The sequence below is a fragment of the Ptychodera flava genome (assembly GCF_041260155.1).
Source record: "Ptychodera flava strain L36383 chromosome 23 unlocalized genomic scaffold, AS_Pfla_20210202 Scaffold_23__1_contigs__length_28996876_pilon, whole genome shotgun sequence".
Taxonomy (NCBI): domain Eukaryota; kingdom Metazoa; phylum Hemichordata; class Enteropneusta; family Ptychoderidae; genus Ptychodera; species Ptychodera flava.
In genome coordinates, this window is record NW_027248277.1 from 3,148,283 (window position 1) to 3,171,831 (window position 23,549).

The window sequence follows — 23,549 nt, forward strand, 5'->3', positions numbered from 1 at the left end:
GCAATCATCAGACGAATATAAAATACAAAATATTCCTCTGATGAGCGCTATATACACATGTAGCGTGAAACTCTGAGTAACGACTTAGTCCTGTTTTCCTCTTGCCATACTGTTATTGAGCACTGTTTTACACTGTAAAGATTTCCGAACCTTAAAGGATATATATATATATATATATATATATATATTATATATATATATATATATATATATATATATATATATATATATATATATATATATATATATATATATATATATATATATGTGTGTGTGTGTGTGTGTGTGTGTGTGTACACTAGCACAGTTAACGTTAGGACTAGAAAAAAGAGCACACATACATGCATGAAGTTAGCTATGCATACCAAATTTTTTTCACTGTGAAATCAAATTGTAGATAAATTGATCAGCCTTACTGTAATTTTTTCAGTTCATTGCCACCTTTCTAATACCTTTATAATAGTGACTATTTGTCTTGCATAATTACATTAAGTAATCAAAATAACCTGCAAAAACTTCCAGTGTGATATCTGTATAATTTGCATCCATTAAAACATCTGAATTTCAAGCCCCATCTTGCCCCAACAACCCTGTGGTCAGCTACCTTTTGCTGTCTTTGCGTTATTGTGTTTGTGTCCTTGCACATGTCATACAGAATGGCATATGATGCCATTAAAACCAATGAGACTTCAATCATACATATCCTAGCTTTGACATTAACATTTCAGGAGGAAGACACAGTCACTGATCAGACATCTGACACAATGGTCACAGAAAGAGTTGATAGTAGTTCTCAGACTGAACAAGGAGAGTGTAAGTAACTGACATTTAGGTTTGTGTATATCTGTCAGAGAACACCAGATATTCAAGTCCAAAATCACATAAAATGTACATTCTGATCAGTGTTCATAATTGTCTTCTAAAGAGTATATCGTCATTGGCATCTGAATCATCACATACTGTACATATCCCACAATGCAATTGTGATCTTTTACCATTCTCCTTCTCACCCAGGACATCCACTGTTTGATCCAATGACATAGTATAAATTAGTCACTGAATTTCTATCAAATTAAATACTGATGCCATGAAATGCTAAACGTTTATTTGGATATTTGTACATTTTTGTTGCTGTCAGCCTTAGATGATATCCAATCTAAATATGAGATGGAAACTCTAGAATCTCAACTGAAGGAGGCAAAGGAAGAGAAGGGTACCTTGGAAGAGAGATGTAAGGAACTGACACAGAAGTTAGAGAGTACTGAGCAGTCATTGGTCAGTCAACGTATTGGGAACAGTGTGGAGAGAGAGAAATTACAGTCTGAATTCAAAGAGAACCAGAAGCTGATCAAGGAACTTCAGGATAAAGTGACAGAATTGGAGGATGAAGTGGGAGAATTAGAATATAAATTGGAACTATCCAACCTAAAGAAAGCAGGAGACAAAGGTACAGTGTCTTTGACTTTGTACCATAGATTAATTTGGGTATCTTTGAATGAATCATTTGCTGAAGTAATTGATTGACTCAATGCCCAGTTTCAATGAGTGTCTTCTGTTTGGTTGGCGTTGGTCAACACTTGGTGAAATTTGGCATGACTAAACTTTGAAATGGCAAACACCTATCATTGCAGCAATAAATTAAGTTTCCAAATGACTTTACTTTCATTTTTCATCAAATAATCAAAGAACATCCTAAATAGTTTTGGAAATCTGAAAATGTTGGCATTGTTGAATATCATTTCAATCTACAATAATTTTAATGATGTATACTCAAATTTAGGGTTTTTTTGGTAATATTAAACATTTGCTGTGAACCAATAATAATTCAACTTGATATTAACTTCACGATTTTTGCTAATATATGTTATCAACTAAACTACATCCCAGTAAACACACTCAATAGCAATACATTCTATTGTTTTACTGACAAAACAGTGGATTTCTATCCCTATGAAAATGTCTCCATTAAAATAGTGACATTCAATCCTTGCCAAAATTGAATGCTTTTACAGTAATCCTGCTTTATTTGCCATGGGTATTTATATATCCCTTGAACCTTGACCTCATTCTAACTTATCTTTAGATTTACAGCCTAGCAGTGGGTAAAAGTGACATAAAATCAGTTTTGTTACATCAGGCAATTTGTTCTCTGATTTATAAGAATAAGTAATTCCTCAAATATTATGTCATTAAGTCATCAGTGTAAACAAACACTTATAACATGCACAAGCCAAGTTTGTAGTCTTTGAACATAAAATACCGGGATTTATTCTCTGGTCGTTCGGGGGAGTCATATCCGTATTGACACCCCCCCCAATGAAAGTACCACAGATGACCTCACCACCACTTGAACTTTCGACATACTGAGTACTGCAAGAAGGGGAGTGCTCTCATCCACACCGCAGGCTGAGCCTCAAAAAGTCACGGGTTGAAATCAATATTTTCATAGACTACGATAATGATAATCCAAACTATGGAAGCGTAAAAGTATAACACTAGTCTATTCCTAAGGAATTACATATTAAATAATGTTTGGAATCAACAAACTTGAAGCTGGTCACATTACCGTGCCTTCCATAAGCACTGCAACCATGGTTCAGTCGGTGCGATGTTACACAGTGTTCACGCCGAGATTCAGTTGATTTTCATTCTCTATTTTTAAAATCTGGTATGACTTTGCAGAAGGTGCATGTTGTGTGAGGCCATCTGGCATTTGCTCTGTACACAGACGTAAGGGCCATGTTCTTTGCTCACGTGACCTACTACAAGTAACGATTGACAACTCGACCACAGCGTAATTATAACAGTCTCAAGAAGTAGTTCAGAAGTTTAAATGCATAGAATTGTTAAGGAAAACTCCTTTTCCTTTACAAAAAACAATGAATTCTTGGCTTGTGCATGTGATATTTTTCTCCATTCAGCTCGGAAAATACTTGTGATGTAATAACCGTGTCACCACTCATCTTCGACTTATGGTTATATGGTCATTACATCACTCATATTTTCTTTCACTGAAAGCAGAAAAAAAATAGGGAATTATATCTTATTCAACAGTATGTGGCCGGATACAAATACAGATATCTAGAGTGATGCTTAGAGCAGTTCTAGATATCTAGAATTGCGCCCTGCAACCAGTAAGATATCTAGAATTGCACCCTGCAACCAGTAAGATATCTAGAATTGCACCCTGCAACCAGTTCTAGATATCTAGAATTGCACCCTGCAACAAGTGGATATCTAGAATTGCACCCTGCAACCAGTTCCAGATATCTAGAATTGCACATACCCAGCAACCAGTTCCAGATATCTAGAATTGCACCCTGCAACCAGTGCCAGATATCTAGAATTGCACCCTACAACCAGTTCTAGATATCTAGAATTGCACCCTGCAACCAGTTCCAGATATCTAGACTTGCACCCTGCAACCAGTTCTAAATATCTAGAATTGCACCATGCAACCAGTGCCAGATATCTACAATTGGATCCTGTAACCAGTGGATATCTAGAAATGCACCCTGCAACCAGTTCTAGATATCTACAATTGCACCCTGTAACCAGTGGATATCTAGAATTGCACCCTGCAACCAGTTCCAGATATCTAGAATTGCACCCTGCAACCAGTGCCAGATATCTAGAATTGCACCCTGCAACCATGGTTTGCAGTTTCAGATATCTAGAATTGCACCATGAAGCCAGTTCCACATATCTACAATTGCACCAAGCAACATGTTTCAGATTCTGAATTGCACCCTGAGCTTGTTGATCACTTTTAAAAATGCAATCTTTGACCCATCCCAGATAATGGACTTTCAGTTTGCTGTCGTTTATTGCTTTTGAGGTTGTACCTTACATTATCTTCTTATAAGACCTACAAGGCACTCTCTAATACCACGGCGGTTGCATTATGGGAAAATCTACTTACCGTAAACACAAAGTATGTTTGATTCACTCAGCAAAGCTTTGACATGATCTGGTACCAAGGAAATCCTCCTTTGAAGTTCTGGACTCTTTCACCATTGTATCAACCCTGTCCCTGAAACAGAAATACAAAATAACTCATAAAATCTGAAGTTATTCAATGAGATAAAAACATATTGATTTTACATCGATTTAAGGTTATTTTGTTAAAAGAATTTCAGTCTATCACAAACTATTATACAATTTAAATCAAATCCACAAAATACTTACAGATTCCACAAAGGCAAAGACATACACTATAGCATAGGCATGACTTAATCGACTCAGATTGTCGACTACAGTTCACATTAAGGTCATTGATGTCATGCCATGCCTGTATTCATGCTAGGAACAGCAAATTATGAAGAAAGTACTTTTTGTTTTTGATAAAGCATATGGTAGGAGAAAAATTCTGACAGGGTAAAAATGTAAAAGTCAGTTTGTAGAGTAGTACTGATTTGACCTATTTTATTGAAATTGATGCATTCTTGGACAGATCTGAGATCAGAGTGCACATTGCAGCTTTAGTGAAAGGTATAGTAAGTGAATCATTTGTTGTAGGTATGTTCAACAATACAGAGAGCTGATTGCATTTATCAGTTTACATTTTTGAGACATCAGTGGTCACCAGCAGTTGAACAGTTGTCAGAGACAGTTGTGATCTGATTTTATGAAAACTTCTGCATCTGACTGAACTTGTAAAATGTATTGAGTGTATAAAATAATGTGCATCTGCTCCTTGAAACCTGACAAAATTTTCCAGATCTCATAGGGCCCACCATTGCTAGTAAAATGGCTGCTGATAAACATCTTGCACCTTGTATAAGATTCTTCAGATGCTCATTTCATTTCACAATCTAAAGGAGTCACTGTTTTTTATTTTATTTTCAACCAACTTTAAGTTAACAGTCATCCGTCAAGGTTTCCCTTACGAAAATTTTTTTTTGTGGCATATGTCCCACTGTCTTGCGGCTTATAAGCTACACACAAAAAGGCTGCCAGAACTTATTTTTCATTATGTGCCGATATGTGCCACTAGAGGCACTTAACAGGCACACAAAGACAATCAGTCAAATCTTTGTGGCAGATATGCTAAAATATTTAAATAAACACAGTTTGAGCAAGATATTGCTCACTATAAGCCACAACATTGAGTTGACACTCCACTTGATCTTAGATGAGATATCCATTGACAGTGACACTACAGCTGGCACAGCAGGAAACCTTTGATTTTCAACAAATTGTGTGAAAAACTACCATTTGACTTTGATCGGTGCAATAAATCAATCACTGACTTTTATGTACGTTTTGCAAATGATTGGTTCTCACTGACAGCGTAACTGTTTCTACAGAAAAAAAGGCTTTGCAAAATATTAACTCTGGCGAACCATATATCGACGTTAGCCCTGCGTACGATGCTGTGTGTTCCGCTACAGCTAATTGTGGTGAGCGGGGCGATTGGCTGTAGCGGATCGGAACACACAGCATCGTACGCAGGGCTAATATCGACGTATAGGCCTAATGAACTTTACACGTGCATATCTCCCTTGAAAAGACTAGTCTTTCAAAGAACTGCAACTCAAAAATAACGTATATCTTGTTCTTTTGTGTTTTCTTACGCCCTTTCCACACGCGGGTTTTAAATGAACTGCAAGTACGGAGTAGGTCTTGAAAGCGTACGTACGGCATGGAGGTACGTACGGTAAAGCTTTCCCAGCGTATAATAATGTACGCATAGTTTCATAGTGATCACGCTGGGCTTCAAAATACGGACGTGCGCGATGAAAGTCATCGTCGGGCAAAGTTTGTAAGTCACGAGACTGCTATGTCGGAGCCGTTTTGTAGAGTTTTGTGTTGATCTAGAAAGGTTATTCCCATGTATTTGTGTCGTTTTGGTTTTCAAACGCAAGCTCGCGAGATTTGGATCAAGCTGCTTGCTGAAACAATGCGTGGGTCAGAACAGAGACTTTGAACCGGAACTCTAGAATCACGCCTGATGATGTCATATATCATGTGAAGACTTCTTTATGATTGGTCAGATTGTTGTAGATCATGTGACATTTCTTTATGATTGGTCAGATTGCCAAAAGGTCATGGGTCAAATCCTGAGCGGCAAATTAAATCTGATATGCTCTGGTAGGCCGTTAGGACTTTTGAGCGAGGAGTATATCGTCGCCGTTTTTTCGCTCTGATTTTTGTACAGTTTAGCGTAAAATTACCGTAGGACATTATCATTCAGGGTACGTAAAGGTTAGCTATGAATTTAAACCAACAAACAGCGTTTGCGATGCGTTGATGGCCCTTGGATGACCGATTCTGAGACCGAGATATCGTCCCGAAGAACAACGGTCACGGACACACCCATAGTTTGATCGAAGAGCTACAGATCGTTTAAAAATTCGGTAAGTAATTTTCAATACCACGAGTTGTCTCTATAATTTTCGCAGTTTTCAACTGTCTTTGGTCGTGCTATATTGATGTTTTCTTGGCGAACCCTGTTCAAGTATGCCAAATGAACGTACGGTATTGGCAAAAATAATATACCGGTAGTTAATCATGGAGGTTGGTAGCCCTACGCGTACGATGCTGCGTGTTCCGCTACAGTTAATCGCCCCTGCAAAGACCCGTAGCGTAGGTAGGGTCGGTGACTTCAAATCCATTTTGGACTTGATGTAAAAAGCCAAATTACTGCCGAAATTCAGCGTTCTTGGGCCCAAGTCGTATCCCTGCCTACCTCAGCTACTCGATCGCTTCCAAAAATGCCAGTCTTTTATTCACTTCTCGTAAATAACCGTCGATGTCGGCAACTCTCGCTAGCCTTGCGTACGATGCTGTATGTTAGCTGTAGCGGCCAACACACAGCATCGTCCGCATTTTTAGATTACGCTTTTGAAAATTACGAATGCAAGAACGACGAAAATACAACTTAGTGGGCTAACTGCTAGTGTAACAATGAATACCGATAGGCATATCCACGACTCAGAGTACAAGCTGCAAAAACAGCAATGTATGCAACATTGATAAAATTTGTCCGCATTTCAAGCTGCGTGTCCGATATTGCGTATAGCTACGGTATATTTAGTAACAAACCTGTAACCGTGCACTGCGCTATTATAAAGGGATACTTTTTGTTTTAAAACAATTCTTCTGTTTGAGATGTGCTGAAACTCAATCACCGCTGGTTTTGAGTGGTGTGTCACAAGTAAATAGTGAAAATGAGGCAATGATTTGGTAATCACAATAACATAATGTATAGATATGTCATGAGTTTGTATCATTGGCCATTGGGTAAATTATTTAATATTAATTATTATAATTTCTTTCAAGCACATGAATGCTCTTTTCCGTGAATTTTTGTATTAATATATATTATAAGGGTAGTCGACAAAATACAAGCAATTTCACTTTGCACATGTAATAATATCCTTGTCTGTTATTTATCATTTTATTCTCAGTGTATGGGCAAAGGCCATGAAGCTGAACAGACCAATGGATCAACAGGAACATTCAATCTGAAGTTTCAGAACAAGATCGTAAACATTAGGATGGCATCGAAAACAACTTTGGATAATGTGAAAAATCAAATGCAGACTTTTAGACGTGTTCTGTTATGTTTTTCACATGAACCTCATTAGATTATTGAATTTTGATTTTATTTTAATTTCTTAGTGGTCCAGCCTAGTGTACCAACATCATTGTTTTACATATCAAAATAAACAATGGGGTATTATCGTGAAGATAGGTGGTAAGTGTTTTTTTTGTTTGCATGTGTGAGTAGGTGGTTTAAAAGGCAGTAGCTGTAACTTAATTTTTATGCAGTATTTTTATACTGTTATGTGTCTTGATTTTTGCCTATTTTGCCAAGTGAGTAAAGTGAAAAGTTACCTCAACGCACAAAAGTTAAAAGAGCAACATCATAAGTTACAGCTACTGTCCCTTAAAACAAATGAAGATGTGAAGTGTATGGTAATCTCCTGGCTAGTATAAAACAGGTAGGTACAAATGCAGGTATGGTTGGGGGGGGGTAGCGCAGGAAGCATGCATAGCAGCATTTTACCATGAAACCTTTTACCCCACCATTTTTTGTGGCATATTATCTGCAATCACAGCGGCTTATATGCCGCTAAAAGCCCCGTCCCATTTTTTTGCGGCATATCGTCTGCAATCACAGCGGCCTGTATGCCGCAAAACTGTGCCAGAACAGATCTTTGCATGATAAAATATGAATAACCTGCTTATAAGCCACAAACAGTTGCAGCTTGGTATCCACAACTATTGTGGGTTAGCATGCACAACTATGTGCCAGAACCATATTTTTTCGTAAGGTTTAACTTACTGTACATAATAACAGCTTCAAATGCTACCAAAACCTACAAAAGTAGAGTCCAAATTCAAAAACCTTGCTTTGTGATTTTTTATGGATATTTACTGATGCACAAATCATAAAATGTACAGTTTTTAAATTTACCAAGCTCAAGAATAATTACCTTGTACCTGTAGAGTTTTGTACACTTCACAGAATTCAGTGACAAACAGAATTCTTTAAAGCATTTCTTTTTCCTGCTACAAATTATCACCTAACAATGGTATAAACTTGAGTTGGCAATGAAAACACTGAAACCTACACGCTCACATAATCCCTATGGCAGACATACCACATAAAGTATGCAATGTTTTGTACTACAAACATACCGGTATAAGTGCCACAAATATGCCTATATCGGTGATGACTGGCACAGAGTCGATCAAAAACCTGTTAGCAAATTTGTGTTGCATATTTTTTACGTGGCATACATAATAAGTTTACATAATTACAGAAAATTCTTTCGGTACCAGAGGCTATATATTTCTTGAGGTTGGGTGATCCCAGGGTCCAGGTATGTGGTCACACTGGCAAAATACAAAACACTGCCTGATAATACCTATACTACAATGATAGTTCCCAATCACACCAGTTTGTGTCTATTCATTTAAACTGACCAACACTTTGCCACAGGCATATGCCAACAAATTTGAGTCATTTCTAGTGGTGCCTTCTGTTAATGCAAAATTCATAGATTTGTCGCATAAGAAAAGGACATTGTTTATCAACTTCAAATATAGCAGTTAATTAGTTATTTTTGAAGTTTAATCAGCAACACAGATCAGTGAAGTAGAAAACTGACAATTCAGTTTAGGGGCTGTGTCACTACATTACTGATTGCAAATGTTGCATCCTTGGTCCATTTCAAAGTCCATGCTGGGACCATTAAAAGCTCCTAGATTTGCATCTCAGCACGGACTAGGTCCACTTTGCTCAAATTGAACTCTAGTTCTGGCTATTACACTGCAGTAACCTACACTGCACCTTAATTCAGTTGTTGTGTTGGTTTGAAGTTGTTGGCAGAGACCCACACATAAATGAATCTTGGTTGCAGAATGCTAATAAACTTAAAATCCTACAACCAGTTCCAGATGTCTGGAAATGCCGCCTCCAACTATTTCAAGATATCTAAAATTGCATCCAACAACCATGCGTTCACGGGGGGTTAGAGACTTGTTCCACATAATGGACTCCCTGTTTGCTGTCATAGATTCATTTTGTACCTCACATTATCTTCTTCTAAGACATACAAATCACTCCCTTAGATGTAGTACTGCGGTAAACCTCCAACTGGATGATGTCCCGGGCCTATCTTCATGCAAATGTTATGACCTATGTAAATAAGATGACCCAGGCCTATCCTCAATACTCAGTACATTTACACATCATGGCAGAAGGTGACCCCGGCCTATCCACAAATACATCTACACGCTATGAAGGTGACCCAGGCCTATTCTCAATACAAATACATGTACACACTATGGAAGATGACCCAGGCCTATCCAGAATACAATTACAGGTACAGACTATTTGTATTGATCATAGGCCTGGGTCGTCTTCCATAATGTATACATGTAGTATTCTAGATAGGCCTGAGTCATCTTCCATACTGTGTGCATGTATGTGTTTGTAGATTGACCTGGGTCATCTTCCATTGCATGTATGCGTAGTTGTGGATAGGCCAGGGTCACCTTCTGCTATGATGTGTACATATACTGAGTAATTATATTATTGTGGATAGGCCTGTATCATCGTATTTGCAAAGGTCATAACATTTGCATGAAGATAGGCCTGGGACATCGTATTTGCAAAGGTCATAACAGTTGCATGAAGATAGGCCTGGGACATCATTCAGTTGAAGGTCTATGGTGCTGTCTGTAAGATAATGGCTGTTGCATGATGGGAAAATCTACTTACTTTAAAAACAATGTGTTTTGATTCAATCACCAAAGCTTTGACACAATGAGGTAATCAGGAAATCATCTGTTTAAGTCCTGGAAACTTTCACCGTTGTATCAGCCATTTGTCAAATCTACAAAAGAATAGAAACATTGTCAGTCCGGGTCATTTCCAAATTGATGATGCTACACCATAATTTTTTTTCGTATCATTAGCCAATCAGCGGCTGGCACACAATCAGTAAAAATTGACAGAAAAAGCTCCAGAATGTATTTTCTGGCAACTTCCACATGTGTCCATGGTAACGTAGGCCATAGTGTGCTGAACTCCATCTTGCTATAAACTCCTCCGCTGCACTATCCACATAACTTTCTCGTGTATTATCATAGATCCGTGTCAAAAATATTGTCAGTCGTGAAAGAGAGGTTATGCCAAAACACTTGGCCTTGCACATTCATGGAAATATGGATGTAATTTGTGAACAAAACAATTAATCGCAGAGTTAATCTGTCATAATCTCGAACAGCGGCCACTCTGTCAACACATATTTTCAAAATCGTGTCTCATTTTTAGTCCGGCTTGGACAACCAAATCCCATATATTGCTTTGATGCCCGGCCTCTTGCCTGAAGTCCAGTGAAATATAAATCACGTACCTACACAGGTCGTTCAGAAAACCCCACTTGCATCGGAGATGGCAGCTATGAAAAATTCTCCATGTGAGAGATGAAGGAAATCAGGAAAGGGGTAATTGAAATGAATCGCAAATATCTTGGTTGCTGCTTTGCTTGATGGTCTTATTGTTTGACAAAGTGTTCTTGGAGAACATAGGATCATGTTCATCATGAAAGAAGTGCAAAGTTTTGGATTTTACGGCCTACAAGAAAGCTGAAAGTAACTGATAGTGATTAATACAATGCTTGCAAACCTGCAGTGACTGCAATCTTATTGATGATGTAATCCGGTTGGTGATTGGCTGATCATTGAAATAATATCATGGTGTAGCGTCACCAATTTCAGAAATGACTGGGACTGATTATTGAACTGTAATCAAACTCCTTGTAAAATTTCTCACAAAAGTACTATGACTATTCAATACAGAAAAGATCTATGGATTTATTTATATCTATTTGAGATACTGATATCAGGAGTTTTTCTACTTCTGTGTTTAGTACATCAAAAACAATGACGTGTACAGTTGAACTGACACAGAAGCTACAAGTACTCCCTCGTTCCACAAAGTCAAACATATAAACTATGGTATTGACATGAATTGACTCAGATTGTTGACTACAGTTCACCTTAAAATCATTGATGTCATGTCATGCCTGCATACATGCCAGGAACAGTAATGTGTTGATTGTAACACACCTCATCCGCAGTCTGTGTTCTAATTCGCCAATTGATAGTCACGTGGGATGCGTTCTTTTTGTGCTGATCCACGTAAACGACGTCATCAGGCATCATTTGTCGGAACTGTTGCCTGCCAGGCATCAGTTCCGAAAAATGATGCCCGCTGACGTCAAAAAAACATTTGCGCATGCGCGAACTGGAATGTAAACAAAGATGTCGTCTGCGGCCGAGCGAAACGATAGTCGAGAAATTTCTCCGTTTATCCTACTTTCTGAAGAAGAACTGAATGCTCTGGTTTCAAACAAGGACTCGAAACGAACGAAGACGATAATCAAAGGTGCATTGAACGTTTTGCAGAAGTATTGCGACCCTATCGGGAAAAACTTTTTCTTGCTGAACCACTCCAACATATTATAAGCTTATCATAAGCTTACATGTGACAACTTTTGTGTATGGTACGTTCTTATGTATGACTACGGATGAGGTGTGTTACAAACACATATTGACTGGCCATGAGGGCAACAGCATACGTCTTTAACCCCTCGGGCCTACGGCCCTCGGGAAACAGTCTGTTTTTGGGGGTGACTCACAGTCCCTCGGGGTACAGACGTATGCTGTTGCCCTCATGGCCAGTCAATATGTGTATACTAGTACACTGTAATTTTGATGTACTCACCTCTGAACTTTTAACATCACAGAACAACACGGGATTATCATCATTGGAAGGCATGCAGACTAAGTTCACTGTGGCATTCTGTATCAACATTGTCTGACAGGAAAAATGTAAAGAAACATTATAGTGTCATAGTACCTGGTACTCCATTTTATCAGAATTGATGGACTTATGGATAGATCTGTGAGCAGAGTGCACATTGCAGCTTTCATTGAAGGTGTTAAAGTGTCTTCTGTTTTGTAGATTTGTTACACCATTCAGAGCTGATTGTATGCATCAGTTGTTTACATTTGTCAGAACACCATGGTTACCAGTAGACCACTGACACTGACAAAGGATGTTTTAAACTGGACACTATCATTTTGTCAAGGTGTAACAAACTTACAAGAAAGAAGTCACTTTGAGTCCTTCTACTACAGCTGTAATGAACACACTGATTGGAGGAAAGGATATTTATTACATTTATCAATTCTGATCACATGCATGGAAACACAGCCTAATTGATACTACCATGTGTTGAATTTCATACATACTGTATCTGCCTTGTTAATCAAGTAATCCTGTCTTTGTTATGAACAGTAATCAGCTGTAGGCAGAATTTTGTACAAACCCATTTTATTGGAATTGATGCATTCTGGGACAGACCTGAGGTCAGAGTGCACATTTCATAAAATAAATGGACTATTTCATGGTTTATCAAAATTTCATGACATATCACTTAATTTTTCAGCAATAGCATGTGATTCAATTTCCCTTTCACTACAGGTTTGAAAACAAAACAGAGTAGCTTTCTTGAGAGAGGGAGACATTTTACTGTGAGGTGACTTCACAGCAATTTTTAAGTTAACGATAGGAATGCTGGAATTATGGAGCATTTACCACCATGATAAAAAAAAAACCAAATTGATGATGAGGGTCTGTGAATTTAACAGAGATAGGTCCAGAGTTGAATCTAAGGGCATTGCCATGTTTGTATCATGTGTTCTGTTACACTTCAAAACACAAGCTGCTACAATTTACTTTGCTGTAAACAATGTGTTGAAGCATACTAACACTCAATCACTACCCCATGTGGTTCACACTGAACCCTGTGTTTAATGCAAACACTGCTACTACGGTATTATTAAAGGACAAGTGACTGAACTGGGATAGTGTTTGTCAACTCTCACCTCTGAACTTTGACCTCACTGCATGTACTGCAGAGATCATTCTTTGACATCTTTTAAATCCTCACCATTTCATTCAATTATTGCTGGTAGAATAAAATACAAAAATTGTAAAATCTCGTAATCTAAACATTTAATTGATGATGTTATCTGTGAATTTAACAGAGACAGGTCCAGAGTTGAATGTGAGGGAATTGTCATGTTTGCATCATGTGTTGTGTTACACTTCAAAACACAAGCTGCTACCGGTACAATTTACTCTGCTATAAACCCTGTGTTGAAGCATATATCAACACTCAATGACTGTCCATCTTCCCGTTGGAATCTGTGTTGAATATAAACACTTATTACTAGGACAAGTGACCAAACTAGGAAAGTGTTTGTCAAACTCTCACCTCTGAACTTTGACCTCATTGCATGTACTGCAGTGATCACTCTTTGACATCTTGTAAACTTTCACCATTTCATCCAATTATTGCTGGTAGAATAAAAGAAAACAACATGTTAAAATTTAGAAATCTATACTGCCAAATCTAGGAATAGTTTAACATTTCCATATGATGTGAATCTATATTAATCTGCAAAATACTTACATAGAAACAAATGCCATGATTTCTAATATCTTTACAAAGTGGATTAATACACGTAGGCAGAGAGTGGCAACCATTTTATTTTGTTTTGAAAATGTAACTCATCGACACTCTAAAACTGATGACATTTAAATACATATCGCAATGTTTATCATAAAATAAGGCTCAGATGATATTTTACAGTAAAATCCACCAGGATGGAGAGATATTGGCATGGGTATATATGATAATAGTGTTTATGTCAAATAACTTAAAAAATGGTTTACATCTTATATTGAAAATCACCAATAGACATTCAGAAGAAACAGTTACTGACCACTAGACTATATATTTAAAATATCTCTAAAACTCTCACGCCAAACTTTGGAAACATTACTAATGTCTACTAGTAAAGCTGTATTATATACAGTTATGGTGCAAATGACAAGAAAATTCCAAGAAATCGACTTCAAACTCACAAATGACTTGTGAAACATCAAAAGTTATGAAAAGAAAATGACAATTTTTTGGTTACAATCATCAAACTGTTGCTATGGATACAATCAGACATTCAATGATTGTATTAATTCATTAAGTTATCATTTTGAATTTTACAATTATTATAATTATCTATAAATTCAAACATAGTTGACAAAATAAGAATTTTTAAACAATAATAATAAAACTTTGCCATGGAGACCAGCCATTCATTCTATGAGTCTCCATTTATTGAGAATCATTGAAAAGTGAACTCCGATGTGTGAATATTTCCTGGAGAATTTTTATTTAAATTGCACAACATACATGTATTACTGGGAAAAGATAATTTTGAGGAAATAGAATAAAATCTGTTGCCATGGTGATTAATAACGCTCAAATATAGTAATGCATTGATAGAAAATAAGCAAGTGTGTATAAGCCTTTAAACTTTTGTGAAAAAATTTTCAGGGTAATTCAACAACAGATAATTATGAAGAAAAGCAAATTATTAACATTTACGTTGCCATGGTTACTTGTTATGCATAACTTTACTTATGTATTGATGCATAATAAACAAGCTTATGTCAGTCTGTAAACTTTTGCGAAAAAATTTTCAATCTACTTCATAAAATACAAAAGTTACAGAAAAATATATGTTTTTAGCCATTGTCATAAAAAATGTTGCCATGGTTACAGTAATTAGTGAATGAATTCATTTTTGGTTCACGATAGTAACATCTTTGAAAATAATGAAATGTACTCAATGCAAAGAATTTTGAATTTAGCATGATAAGCTAAAATTCATGACAAAATACACTTGTACAAAATACACAATGTACTTATTTTGCCTATTTCTGCTGAAAATGTTGCCATGGTAAATTTGTAAAATGACCAATAATTGTGAGAATTTGCAAAAATAATATTACACTGTACCTAAAAGAATTATGTGAGTTTTCAAAATATTCTGGGGCAGTGAAAACTATATAAGAACTAATTATGTTTCTTTTTACAGCAGAATAAAAAGTAAGCTGTGTAACAATGTACACACTAATTTCTACAAATTTGACCTTTGACCTTTCAGGTGACTGGTCAATGACATTGGTCAGTGGTCAACATAAAGACCAAGGACAAAAGTTCAAGAGTCCAAGAGGTTTAGCCTTCCACCGTGATAAACTTGTGGTGTGTGACACTGGTAACAATATTGTACAGATATTGAACAAAGATTATACCTGTGACAAAGTCATAGGAAGCTTTGATGGTCAGTTTGCAAAGCCATTCCGGCCAATGAGTGTAGCCATCTCACGTTTCAACCACTATTTCATACTTGATGATGAAAATAAACAAATTGTTGTTTGTGATGAAAACGGTAAAATTATCAAAATAATTACTCTACCTGAAAACATCAAAGTAGTCTGGGACATAGCTCTGATGGATGACTTTGTTTTGGTCACTTTGAGTTTGACCTCTGCGGACATCTTTGGACCTGAGGACAGAGATGATAGACTGGTCAAGTACACTCAAGGTGGAGAACATCTTAAAGAAGTCCATGGTCAAATTAGTGGCCAAGGACAATTCTCTGGCCGGTGTCTGTGTTGTAAACAGCAACAATGTCATCATGGTTTATGACAGTGGCAATGGATGCATCAAGTGTTTTGACAGCGACCTGAATTTTTTACATCAATTCGGACAAAGTCAGCTACTAGGGAGCATTCTGGGATACATTGCTGTGGATGAAGATGATAATGTATGTTGTTATTTTATGTTTGTGACTACTTTGATAGAATCCTAAAATATCGATGTGATGGAAAGTGGATCTGTGATCTGTTGGAAGGTAATGTGAGTTACCCTGAGTACATTGCAGTCATGGGTGATAAAATTGGTGTTGTAGAGTATGGCAGAGACCAAATCAAAGTATTTTCCAAGTAGATAAAATACACCAACATGAAGTGTATGTCTACATGACATCAAAATGTCAGAATTTGGAGGAATTTTTTGAAAGGAATAATTTTGTGAGCGTTGAAGTTTGAACGCATTGCATTGACTTGACTGCATTGTTGACAAGGATGTCATGGCAACAAGTTGATTGCAAGGTTATTTTTACAAATTTAGAAATATGGTTGTGGACAAAAATTGTGATTTTTGTCAGTCGATTCATCTCAGGGATGTTAGAAATCCAAAACGGAGATGTTTTGTGGATTTATCATCAACAATTTTGACCAATTTTGTCATGGAGGTATTTGACTGCCGTTGTACACGGCATACCCCAATGACAACATTGGTCAAAAATGTTTGTTTATATTTAAATATTGGCGTTATTTTTCATTTTGAAATTGAAATTTTGGACCGGACAATCTTAGAGATGCAGTCGCTCACTTCTTTTGTATGCCGATGAAACATTCTTTCACATTTTGTGAAATTTTCGCCGAAATTTTGGTCAACTTGTACAAAGGGATGTCTTCAGGCAACAGAACAGATACACCTTCCATCACATCGCCATAAATATCGGGCGGAATATCAATTGTGTGTGCAAAATAAGATGAGATAAAATACCTGCATATCTGATGATGTTAATTTTGTTGAAATCTGTCGATATTTCCATCCGATGGAGGAAGATTACTCCGATTTATGGTTTATAAACAACGACTTCAACCTTAGCGATCAACGCCATTCTAAGTTCAAGGAGCCGTTGAGGGCGTTGTATCCAGGTCGATCTCACTATGTCGAGAGAGGAGTGGAGCAAGGGCATTTCTAGGTTGTAAACTTGTACAGACCTTTATACGGTTGTTTTGAAATATTCACAGTGCTTTCTTTCTACAACAATGTGTTGTTTGTCTGTTTGTATTGTAAATAATGTCTAGACAGTTCAATCGTGATCTTTACGAAGAGCTTTAACCCAGTACTACCCTTTCTAAGAAAAGTGGTTATTGCCGTATGAAATAACTATTAATTGTGTCGACGTCCGTGAAACATTGTATCAAAGTTAGAGCAGTAACTAAGGACGCTTACATCCCAGACGCGTGTAAGATGTAAACAAACATGAAATGATGACAACAGCGTAGATCTTGCTGCAATAATTGTAGCCCTGGTGGAGCAAGGCCGTGCGGCTTTGACTTCTGTCCATAGCGCGAGCCGCACGACAGAAGCCCAAGCCGCACGGCCTATCTCCACCAGGGCTAGCTCCTCATGGTACCGACGGCGTTATACGGCCGTATAACGCCGGTAACACCCAGCCCTGCCATGCAGAGCTACACCAGGGCTACAATTATTTATCGTGAAGTTCACGATAACAAAGCTTTACATTATAGGTTTCAACCCAACTTTTACCAATATGCACATGAATAGGTGAGCGTCACCTCGTGATTTTGATATCTACAACAGCCATGTGATGATATTGTACTTTTATCTATACTGACTGTAGCATCAAGTTTTGATACGAAAGTTCAATACTTTGTACTCTCCTACATAAATATTTTGTTTGGAAAAACATCACTGCTATTTCAATAAATAAAGAATTTCAAAGATATGTATTTTATTTATATAATGAATAGTGTTTCTTCAGATTTTTTCAGACAGTTTTTCGGTAAGTTACAAAAACATTTCAAGTTTGTTTTCAATGCGCTGTACCGTTTTAAAATTATATCATAGAATGACTGTGCTGTAGATTCATTTATCAGCCAGAACAATTTGAACTTAAATTTTGTACATTTCAATTGTATTTTGAACACTAGAGAGAAGTATATATTTTATAAACTTTGCAGTGTAGTTTGAATGTATTCAACCAATTCTACAGATATGTAGTAGTAGCGGCAATATTTCTTTTGTGTTTGATTGGAAATATTTTATAATCCTACAAGATAATGTATGTAACTCAATAGTGGTTTATTTTCAGTAAGTTCAGATGTCAATTTGTACACGTGTATGTACCCCTGTCTATTTTAAATGGTCTGAAATAAAAATGTTTTCATTGTTAATTTTCAAACTTCGGAATGTTTTATTGAAATGGCGAAACATTCTTACTCTTGTAATTTTAACGCTGTATGTTCCCCATGGTCATGGACAGGGGTCATCTCAGGTCGAGTCCGTTTTTCCGCCGCTCACGATGCAATTTGAAATCTTGTCACATTCTTGCAGAAACACATCGGATGATGAATGGCTGATAGCCTGGGATCACGCAGTATAATGCATGGAGTTCTATTCTTTTCTTTTCAAAGATGAAAGCTGAGTTAAAATCAGCGACACCGATCAGTCCATGTTAATACACAGTCAATGTTTTGATGTGAACGGGCCTCCTGTAGTGTAACTGTGACTACAGGTGGACGTGATATTATTTGAATGGTGATAAAATTTGAATTGTAAGATTTTATCAAAACTATATCAAACAGAGTATTTTGATACTGAGATACTGACATGCTAGTAATTAATGATCATCAGCACAGTATAGAAATCTGGCAAATCAAATCCGCCGATCATGGCGCAAAGTGAAACAAACGGGGCGCAAACCTGGGTTCGAAGTTTGCAGCAATGTTTGTGGACATAACCTTTGCTGTTCATTTAAAAGCAACTTGTCAAAGAATCAGACAGAATCTTCATTTGATAAAGAAATTGTACTGTTCCTATCATATATAATTATAATCTCTTTACATTCTAATGCATTGGAGGCGTTGATTGACAGATTTAAACGAACAAAGTATCAACATTTGCAATTTTCTGATTGGTAGCAAAGACTTGCAGTGTAATTCGACTAGACCTTGCCACGTCCACTTCTATTTGTTGCGACGGTCCTCAGTTTAAAGGGGAAGGGGGGGGTGGTGATTTGATAGTAAATTTGTAGTGTGGTTCACGCATGTTTTTATAATTTGTGGTCAGATTTGTTACTTTAGTCATCCTGGCAAAGATTACATCAGAAAACTGTCTTCAAGAAAATCAGGGCAACTTTCTCCCTCAAAACAAGTCTCCGACCCCGGATATAACGCCTTTACATTTTTACACCAGAGAAATCTGACAAACGGAAAGTATTTTACTTTAAAACACTTCACACAGGGAAAGTTTCTTTCCCTAAATTTCCACTTACAAAAAACCTACTGTTTTGAGTTGTGAGCAACAGTCACTTGATGAAAAGAACTGTATGAACATGGAATTCGCCGCGCCTAATGATTTGGCAGCGAGTGTATCAGGGCGCCCTCAACAGTCAAATAGTGATAACTACTTTTGTTTCACAGAAAGTTTCACAAATCAATCACGGCGATCACTTCCGGTATGTTAGTATATTATCTATGTGTGTTGATCAGAAAAGGGCCGTCGTACTTATATAACTGATAAAAATTAAGAATTTTTTAGTCATGAAAAGAGTTGTACAAATTGGAGAACCATAATCTTAGTATCATAAATAGTGTTAATGAAATGGTGAAATGAATTTTACGACTGCCCTAATGAATGAAATGTACATGACAGGAAAACACAAATGTATCCGACGATTTACAGGGATATATCGTGATTTGAAGGACACTGATAAGTGTTTAATCAGACCTTGGCGCTTCAAAGCACGGTGCACGGGATATTCATGATATTTCCGAATCGAACAACCGAAGTCATTCGGAAGACCTCGGATGTAAACAAGACATGACAAGATGGCGGCCTCCTCGTTTACCCACGCTGCAGCAGGTACATCGATATACTCGCCATCATCAGTGTTTATTGACGGTAGCAGTGGAAGACTAACACTGAGTTGCTCATGGGAATTGATGTTGACTCGTTAGAAGTGGGTTTTTTTCCACAGTGAAATTGTGAGTATTGCTGCAGTACGACGTTCGTGCTGCCCGACGTTTTGTTCGGTTGTGGTCCAGCAAACCGGGCAGATCGTCCATGTAGCCGACACGAACACGAAGTGTCTGTTACCGGCTACCAAAAACTATGAAAAATAGTAAAGAATGAGCTACAAAATCACTATCAGTTTTAAGTTGCAGGTAGAATAAGTCTGTGCCTTTGTAAAAAATACTATAAAAATAGTAGAAAGTGAAGAACCAGCTGAAATTTAGTTGAGGAGAACTTGACCGCATATCATTTGCATCTCATTGTCGGCTACATGGACTGTCAAAACGGGGTCCAACTTATTACTGCCGTCGACTGTCCGTCAGAAAATTAACCTTCCAATGACTGTAACCAGCCGATATCTTAGTACTAAAGACCACTACTCTAATAAAGCATTTACAGAATAGTAGTCCCAGATCCCAAAACGTTGGTTTCGAATGAGTAGATACGATGATCGTATTATGACATTGACCATTGTGTTCGACTGATTACAGTGTGGCACTGGAAGGTCATTTTCCAGGCGGGCAGTGGACGAGCAGTAGTACTTAGTAGGACCGGAAACACTAACAATTTCAGCATGTCAACACAGCTTGTCCTGCTTGTCATGTACATTAAGTGCGCTTCCATTTTATTGCTTTTACATTGGTATCTTAGAACGGACTAAAATTCACTTGTCGACGATACCAATACATCCAGTCACATGTACAGACCGAGTTAACAAACTAAATACTCTGTATCTCAACATGCCTTGGGGAGTAGAAGTTACTGGAACAAGAAACTAAAGACGACATCAAAAACACCAAAATATAGTGAAGAAATCCCTGCAGTGTTTTTATTCAGGCCGGTAAATTTTACCCGGGTTCCCTGTCACATTACCTGGTTCTCCTCACAATTATCATAAAAAATAGAAATAGAATGAAATGAATGTCTGTGTCTCCCTCGGTATAAACATTCAGGAATGTGGGAATGAGTGTGAGAGGGGATGTCTTAAGATACATCATATTTGTGAAATAGTAGCACAACAGAGATAGCATTATGTACTAGCAACAGGTAGTTACTGGCTGCCTAGCATTTTTATGTTGATCTTAATTTTTGTTTTCACAAGCTGAAGACAGTTGAAAATCAGTTGTACTCCCAGAAATGGTTCTACTCCGGAAAAAGGATGCTTGTTGTGTTTGAAGACTCAGTATGCCAAAGAGATCACAAGATATCGGTATCAGTGTTCTCCACAAATAAAAAAATTAAGTGGGTGGCTAATTTGCAGAATCATTTGCAGTATATTTACATAATCATTTGCATAATATTTACATATTTTGACCAAATATTGCTGATAACACACTATACACTACAGTTAAACTCCTACCCTTGTTTAACTCAAATAAAGAAAGGTTAGGAGAGTAAAATATACCGTTACAGTTGGTAAAACTGCTCAGATCAAAGAAACTATTAAAAGATGTAAAACAATGAGACATCGAAGTTCCCGTGACAGCATCGCTAGGAAAATACTACGTTTTTTCAATACGTTTATCAGGGTTCTGTGACCCTGCGCACACCGGCACCAAAATAGAAGAGTCCCACTCTGATGTCATATCCGCCATTGTTTACAGTATTTTCAGTCACGCACGCGGTCTCGGCTTTGATTCTCTTCACATGCATTTTCATTTGTTTAAAGCAATTAACGCTGCATCTGTTAAGAGTTTTAACCGCTGACTATAACAATTTTCATGGCTATGTTGCTGTTTTTACAAGATACTGACCGTTTGATCTTGGAAAGTTGAGTTGCTCTTACGTGTAGCCAACGAATGCCGGTGCGGTGACAGACAGTTCCCTAAGTAAGCTATGCTACGCTGTTGATCGGCAGCATATACCACAGGTTATCGTAATGTTGCTTGGATAGTCGTTCGAGGCGGGCGGCCGCAGGTCGCCGTTTATTTAAATTAACACTTTATTGAAATTAAATACAGAAACAAACAAAAGCACGACATAAAAACATTGCTGTAAACCAAACCCGCCACCCCAGAACAAAGGCTGACGGTGGGTTTCAAAAGCGTGGGCGGCCGAAAATTAAAATGGACAGCCTAGATTTTATCTGGGCGGCCGTGAAATTAAAGTGGGAGCACCGCCCACTTAAAAGGCACCGTGGAGAACACTGGGTATAAACAAACCCACATGTACACAGGGATCACTTTGGGGCGCGATAACGTGATATTTACGCTCAAAAATCAGAAAAATCGCATTCAGAAAAATCAATTGGGCAAAAAAGTCGCGCCAATAATTCAAATGGCGCGTACGTGATACATTTACACGATCTAAATTCATCGGTAACATTCGGCAGGTTTTCAGTACAGAACCACTCTTTGTGTCGCCGTAGAGAGCGCTATAATTACGCTAGAAAAAAGCTGTTGCATAGTTACCCATTTCAAACAGCACTTGTGATTGGTTGCCAAAAGGAAGTTTTGCGTTCATTGACAAATCATTGGAGTCGATACAGCAAGTGTTCTTTGCTGATGTACACTGTGTTGTCGTCGCTCAAAATGGTGCTTTCGAAGGAATATTTGAGTCCAGTACGAGTGGTAGTGCGAAGAAAAACAAAATGCACTATTCTGGACTACTGTACTTCCGTTATTCCCGCACTAGAAAGTATAGATTCGATCGCCTCCGATTACAACTGCAAAAACACTCAGTGTGACAGTTTTCGGACAGGGTAGTGAATTTCGCCCAAAGCCGTTTCATAAATGACAAGCACAGCAAAATCTTATTATCATACCTTTCAAAACTTTATTGTGTTTATCCTCAAACTGTTAACACCGACAGAAGTGGCATTTAGGGGGTCAAAGTTGCCAAATTTTTACCCCCATGTTGAATGTGGGTGTAGTCGAACTGCTATCGCAGTAATCGGACATCCTATTTTGAATGAGATAAGGGGCTAAATATTGATATTTTGAAACTTCGAACCCCGATTTTCAATTTCGATGTGTTTAGAAAACTATATGGAAATATTTCGTGATAATTAGTTACGTTTAATCCATGGAAGACGCAACTATATTTCAACGTGTATATGGGTCAGTCACAATCAGGGTGCGCTAGAGTGTGTCACTTAGGTCAAAATTTCAAGTTCAAGATAACTGTCCAGTTAAATAATATGTTGAAAGGTTATGGTATGGGGCATATCTTCCTAAATTTGGTGAAGCAAACGTCATTAGTTTTACCACAGTGCACATTGTTTTATATAGTCGACGCAGTGTCACCGACGCTACAGAAATGTTGTACATGAAACACAAA

At 37.5% G+C, this 23,549-nt stretch overlaps 4 protein-coding genes and 1 long non-coding RNA gene across 5 annotated transcripts in view; 4 read left to right on the forward strand and 1 right to left on the reverse strand.

Annotated features, from left to right (window-relative positions):
• The window catches only part of LOC139123475 (uncharacterized), a 1,125,851-nt gene that overhangs the window by 610,285 nt on the left and 492,017 nt on the right, over positions 1-23,549 (reverse strand). The window lies entirely within an intron of this gene.
• LOC139123483 (filensin-like) overlaps positions 1-23,549 on the forward strand; it is a 333,102-nt gene that overhangs the window by 162,114 nt on the left and 147,439 nt on the right. The gene's annotated exons all lie outside the window — the stretch shown is intronic.
• LOC139124320 (colorectal mutant cancer protein-like) overlaps positions 1-23,549 on the forward strand; it is a 508,515-nt gene that overhangs the window by 1,258 nt on the left and 483,708 nt on the right. The window contains exon 3 of the mRNA XM_070690459.1: positions 20,216-20,242. Within this exon, the coding sequence (XP_070546560.1) occupies positions 20,216-20,242 (27 nt within the window). The remainder of the gene's footprint in view (positions 1-20,215; positions 20,243-23,549) is intronic.
• On the forward strand, positions 830-18,430 carry LOC139123477 (uncharacterized). Its single transcript, XM_070689633.1, has 2 exons — positions 830-1,447; positions 15,541-18,430. The coding sequence occupies exons 1-2, from the start codon at positions 1,093-1,095 to the stop codon at positions 16,083-16,085; spliced, it is 900 nt and encodes a 299-aa protein (XP_070545734.1). The 5' UTR covers positions 830-1,092; the 3' UTR covers positions 16,086-18,430.
• On the forward strand, positions 6,053-7,694 carry LOC139123934 (uncharacterized). Its single transcript, XR_011549799.1, has 2 exons — positions 6,053-6,359; positions 7,413-7,694. It is a non-coding gene; the product is annotated as an uncharacterized lncRNA (long non-coding RNA).